Genomic DNA, 5969 nt, shown 5'->3' with positions numbered 1-5969 from the left:
GAAGTAGTTAAAGAGAGAAATCTTCGCCCCTTTTCATAATAATAATCATAAGATGGGATATGAAAGGGTTTTGGCCCAGACAGGACACTGTAGCCAGGAAAACCAGAAGCAGGAAGCCCTATCTCTCCGGCCCCTAGGAAGTTACCTGTGACTCCATCTTCCCGCCCCTGAAAATTTACATATGGCGCCAAACCTAGGACCAATGGGCTACCTGTGTATCCCTAATGCTTGCCTTAGGTTCCACCCCAAACCGAGGCTATTTACAGGCCCCCACGCCACGTGTCCGCCGGAGAGATCGCTGGACGCCAGCAGTGGGGGTGCTGGTCATCTCTCTCCGTGTTCTCAGAATAAAGGCCGCTTTTTATTTTATACTTCTCATCTTTTGGAAATATTTTTCATCTTTTGAAATAATCCTAGCACTCTGCATTTAGCACCCTCTTCTCCACACTGCACCTCGCTTTCCTTGCCTCTTCCCTCCGGTACTCACCCTGCACTCTGCTTTTCCTTTAGGAATCTTCCTCCTGATGTTTTCAATCCTGGTGACACTTTGGGTTTCTCCACTGAATTCTACTCAAGCACCTTCCATGTTGGCCTCTCAGTGACCCTTTTCCTGTTTTGGAGGTCAGTTCCTAGGCCCCTGAGGCCTCGAGTCAGCAGTGCTTTCTCCACTGAGGTTCCTGGACCCCAGCATAGCACCCTGTCACACTGGGTCAGGGCTTTGTGGGCATTTCTCATGAGTCCTGTCCTTTTGCCCCCCTCTCCCATACCAGCCCTCCCGAATTTCTTTTGTACTTTTAGGGAAAAAACATCAAGACAACCGGTCCTATTTTCCAAATGTAAATTTATATTAGACTTTGTTCTAGGTACCATCTATCCAAGGGAAAGTGTTCAGCACTTCCATTTATTTCTGCCTCAAGCTATAGAAAATAATCTTTAATTAATCAATCAACACCTTATGTGATGAAGTTGAAAACACAAATTTATATTCAGATTTTTACTTTCAACATGTGTTTGAATTTCCAAGAGATATTAAATGGAACATGTGCCTCTGAATTGAGAGTGGCAGTGGTCCAAAGAATGGGTCATGCAAGTCGAGTTTGGCCAGTAAATGAAGTTTTAAAGTACAGAACAGGAGACCATTTGGGGACTGGCAGCACTATTAAGTCACTAACTGCTACCCTCCATTGCTAAGCAACTGTCTCACCAGGGGTGGAGTTCAGGATGACCTTGTGCTGCAGTTGACACACAGACTCAACAGATGGGGGGGGGTCCCTTAAAAGATGGAATTACTGGGCTGGGGACATAGTTCAGTAGCACAAGCATCTGTCTGGCAAGTGCAAGGTCCTGAGTTCCAAGTACCAAAAAAAAACCCAAACTAAAACAAAACAAAAATCAAGATGGCATTATTTTGGCTAAGTTTTGGAGGACAATTTCACTGCACAAGGGTGTTGGGTGCCAGTAGTTTCAAGAGCTCTCTAAGTTCCCAAGGGGAAGAACAATGAGAGGATGACGAAAACAAAAAGAGACACAAAGCTGTGGTCAGGTGGAGCCCCTGTCCAGATGGGAGGAGGCTGCTCAGTCATCGCAATGGGTTTATTTATACAATTGTTATTCCACCTCATTTTGCTTAACTAGCTTCCTTCTTACACTGATGTTTTTCTGGTTGTAGAGCTGGAACACCTGTTTACCTCTAGTACTCTGTGCTCTCACACATGTGTGAACGATCACTAGCTCAGTGGCTCCCAACAGTTAGGGACCAGGCTATATGGGGGCCCAAACTACAGGTCCCCACAGTTTCTTTCTTTTCTTTTTTTTTTTTTTTTTTTTTTTTGTCTCTTTCCTTTTTATCGGTACTGGGGATTGAACTCACAACTGCCTGCTTGCAAGGCAGGCGCTTATGCCGCTGGGCTAAATCTCCAGCCCCGGTCCCCAAAGCCTCAACATTGACTTTGACTTGCTTCAAAAGTAGAAAAGTTTCTGTGGAAGGTTGTAGGCTTCCTGGCTGGGCGGGACAAATCTCCAGGGATCCCAATGCAAGATAACATCTGCTGAGGACAACACAAAGCAAGCATATACCCATTGTGGGAAAGATCTTAACTTGTTTCCTTTGTGATATCAAATCTGTTCCTCATCCTACCTCCTCCTTCTTACTGCAGTCCCTCTTCTAGGAAAAGTACAATACTCCCCGCCCTGTGTTTCTCACTGGCTAACAAAGTGGGCCAGCCAGAGGCCTCTGTCTTTGCCCAGTCTGAGGCACTGACCTCCTGCTCCCCTGAATCTGCAAATTTCTCTTTTTCTTTATCCCTCACTATACTCCCCTGAGAAGGCCACCAAGAGTCTGACGGGCCCCCAGTACAACGTTTGGATGACCACTCCCTGTACAGCAGGGCAGTAAGACCCTGTAGCTCAGTGTACCATGATACTAACACAGGCATGTGGGAGGCTCAGCTCTGCTTCTGCTGAAACAGGAACGTTGACCAGGAAGGGAATACAGGTCACTGTGGGGTACAAGTCAGGTGATCTTGTCAGATGCCCCTAGTGTGCCGCCACCAGAAATGTGGACACATTCAGAAGCCAACTGCAGAAAAAGCACTGAGGGATTCCTGAAGTCTTAACATGTCTCCGTCTCAAAAAAGGCAGCTCTCTCATGCTACAACACAGAAGAGCCATAGACAAATTTAGGGTAGTTGATATGAATGGCAAAATCCTGAAAAACTTACAGCTCCCTCAAAGGTTAAAAATCAGAAAGCGTGTGTAACCCAGACCTGTCCCCTTTGCCCACCCCTCTCCCTCTTCAGGTCCTGCAGGTCTTACCCTTTCAAGTCACAAGAGATGAGTCAGAGCACTGGGCATGGTCACTGCCTGGAGTTAAACCATAACAAGATGCAGTCAGAGACCACAACACACATGGCCACAGGAGGAACTGTGGGGTGGGGAACCCCTATGGGTCATGACTACAGGACCCCAAGGCTCTCAGGAATCAGGCCCCCATACTTACTTGCAGCCTGAGTGTAGTTCCCTCCTTGTACACCTGTGGGAAGCAAATGTCCTGTGAGAAGCCAGGGAAGAGCCAGGACCATGACAGTCTGGAGCTCAGGGAAGTTTCCAGAACTGGGACGCAGACCCAGGGAAGCATCAGGAGGCATGAGCACAGGGTATGTCCAAGACCTGCACCAACTGCCCTTCTGGAGCTCTGTCTTCGCAGGGACCTTGCCCTCTGACCCTGCCTGCTGGGAATCAGGTCCCCATCACCATCACCCTCTGGGTGACAAATCTGTCCTTCCTGTTCCTTGTACTTTACAACAGAGTAAGTGTCCTGTGGTCCTGGGCAGGGTAAGCATCTGTATGTGGACAGTGTTTCCTATAATGAGGTGATCAAACTTCTCCCTGGGGCCTGAATCCCAAATACTGAGACCCTAATCCCTTCTTACCTGGTCTCATTCTCCTCCACCTCACAACAGCCACCAGAGCAGTGACCACAAGGAGACTGGTGATGGCAGTGGCTCCTATGGCTCTGACCACTCCAGGGGGGATGGAGGGCTGAAGAGGCCGCTCTGGGAAGGGAAGAAAAGGTGAAAGGTCCTGATGCCCAGGTGTCAGCCCTGAACTACTTCAGGCTGTAAAAAGATTCCTGCTTTTTTGAAGAGACACTGTGCTCCCATCTTCCTTACCCCATCTCAGGGTGCGGGGCTCAGGCAGCCCTTCATGTTCCACCCGGCACATGTAATTCTGCTCCTCTCCAGAAGGCACCACCACAGCCACCCACTTCTGGAAAGTTCCATTCCCATCAGGCCTGGTCTCCACCAGCTCCATCTCCTGGATCAGCTCCTGCCCATCCCGCTGCCAGGTTAGGGAGATCTCCTTAGGGTAGAAGCCCAGGGCCCAGCACCGCAGGGTGACCTGTTCCTTGGAGACGGGGTGGCGGGTCACATGTGCCTCTGGAGGCTCTGAGAAGAGAGGGACAATTGAGGCACTTTGCATTCTTTCTGAGCTACTCCAGCAAAGGCTCATATGACCATCCTGAAAACAGACGATAAGCAGAGTTTGGGAGACTGCAAACCCCAGAGACCAGGCTAGTCACAGGCATCTGGAATGATCTAGTCCTCAATAATTTCTAGAATCAGTGGAGCTGGTCCAGGGGAAAAGGCTTCAGGTCTCTGAGTAGCTGAAAAGGGACCTCTGATCACGAGTGGACCAGAATTGGGGGTGAGAGACTCAGAATATTGGAACTCAACCCCCCAAAGTCACTCAGTGGTGGGGTGGTGAACAAGACCAGGAGAAATCTACAGCCAGAGGGGAAGTGCTGATAGGACATCTCAGAGATCTCTTATTCCTCTGACAAAGACTCCTGTTTTCCCAAGAGAAGGGCAAGCCTTCCAGAGATTCTCCTAGGAGATGTGAAATCCCAGCAGTACTCCGCCCCCTCCATCAGAAGAAAGCCAGAGCACTGCAAGGAGGGTCCCATTTTCCTTTCCCCTGAGGAGGGAGATACCTCTCTAGGTTAAGAAGTGATAGTGGAAGGCTCCCTGTGGCCCCGGTACCTGCGCGCTGCAGCGTCTCCTTCCCGTTCTCCAGGTATCTGAGGAGCCACTCCACGCACTCCCCCTCCAGGTAGGCGCGGTAGCGCTCTGCATAACGGGACTCCACCCACTTGCGCTGTGCGATCTGAGCCGCCATGTCCCGCGCGGTCCAGGAGCTCAGGTCCTCATTCAGAGCGATGTAGTCCATGCCTTCGTAGGCGAGTTGCACGTACCCACTCAGGAAGCGTCCGTCGGGCCCCACTTCGCATCCATACATCCTCTGGAAGGTGTGGGAACCTGGCCAGGCCCCAGTCGTCAGCCCCGCCCCCACCCGGCGATTTCCACCCCCAAACTGAAAGTAAAGCGTGGTCGCAGTCCCCCTGTCCTCTTCCAGGACTGGGGTCTCCGTGGGTCTTGCGGGCTCCGTGAACCTCGGGGCCACTCGGACCGGCCGTGGGGACAGGCAGAGTCGTGACCTTTGACCCGGCCGGGGTCACTCACCCTCATCGCTCTGGTTGTAGTAGCGCAGTGCGGTCTGCAGGTCCACCTTGTCGCTGTGTGCTGCGCCCTTGGCTCTCCACGTCTGCATGTCCCAATACGCCTGATCTTCCCGCTCCACCCATGCAGCCCGAGGCTCTGCCTTCGGGTCCGCGGCGTCGCTGTCGAAGCGCACGAACTGCGTGTCGTCCACGTAGCCCACGCCGATGAAGCGGGGCTCCGCGCGGCCAGGCCGGGACACGGAGGTGTGGAAGAAGCGCAGGAAGTGGGAGCCTGCGGGGCAAGTCGGGGCAGGGTGGTAAACGGGCTGCGGGGGCTCTGGAAACAGGACGAGGCGGCGGAACGGCAGGCGGCGCCGCGCTGGCCCGGCAGGGGGCCGGAGCCGGGGTCAGGACCCGGCGGACGGTGTGGAGCTGGGGTGTGGCCGCTGAGGCGGAAGTTCAGCTCCTGGTTCCTGCTCCCGCAGCCGCGCAGGCCCTCCTTCCTCCCCGTTTCTCTCTGCCCCGCACTCACCCGCCCATGTCTTGCTCAGGGCCAGGGCCCCCGACAGCAGCAGGAGGAGGGTTCGGGGAACCATCCTCACCGCCTTCAGAAGTTGGGAAACTCTGAGTCCTGATACCCGATAACCGCACACCTGGACCCATGGCGGTTGATTGGCTGGTCTAGGAGCCGGCAACCAATGGACGTGAGAATCGGGGTTGCCTCACCAGTGTCCGGGCAGAAGAATAGGACACCGATTGGTAGAGGGAAAGTGAAACCCCGAGAGGTGGGGAAAACCCCGGGGATTAAAATCCTCACTATGACGCCGCCCTGGGGCTGAGATCCCGACAGCCACTCCTGTGGGCCTTGGACGCCGCCCCACCCTCTCCTGCTCTGGGCGCTCTCTGTCACTTGGTCTCCCGGGATCCTGCGCAGAGGCTGTGAAGAGCGCGTGGCTCGGCCTCCTCCTCG

General features: G+C 53.2%; 1 protein-coding gene across 1 annotated transcript; it reads right to left on the bottom strand.

Moving 5' to 3' along the window:
- Positions 1 to 824: 824 nt before the first annotated feature.
- Positions 825 to 5660, bottom strand: LOC100733898 (class I histocompatibility antigen, Gogo-B*0102 alpha chain-like). The gene is made up of 8 exons (XM_003473761.5): positions 5532 to 5660; positions 5022 to 5291; positions 4542 to 4817; positions 3672 to 3947; positions 3432 to 3554; positions 2999 to 3031; positions 2815 to 2862; positions 825 to 2650 (listed from the first exon to the last, which is right to left on the bottom strand). Exons 1-7 carry the CDS (start codon positions 5593 to 5595, stop codon positions 2819 to 2821), a joined length of 1086 nt encoding a protein of 361 aa, XP_003473809.2. The 5' UTR covers positions 5596 to 5660; the 3' UTR covers positions 825 to 2650; positions 2815 to 2818.
- Between the last annotated feature and the right edge of the window lie 309 nt (positions 5661 to 5969).

Source organism: Cavia porcellus, unplaced genomic scaffold, assembly GCF_034190915.1.
Source record: "Cavia porcellus strain 051 isolate PalLab524CR breed Dunkin Hartley unplaced genomic scaffold, mCavPor4.1 scaffold_28, whole genome shotgun sequence".
NCBI lineage: Eukaryota > Metazoa > Chordata > Mammalia > Rodentia > Caviidae > Cavia > Cavia porcellus.
The sequence above is the reverse complement of the archived record's forward strand: the minus strand, read 5'-3'. Positions and strand labels throughout refer to the sequence as shown.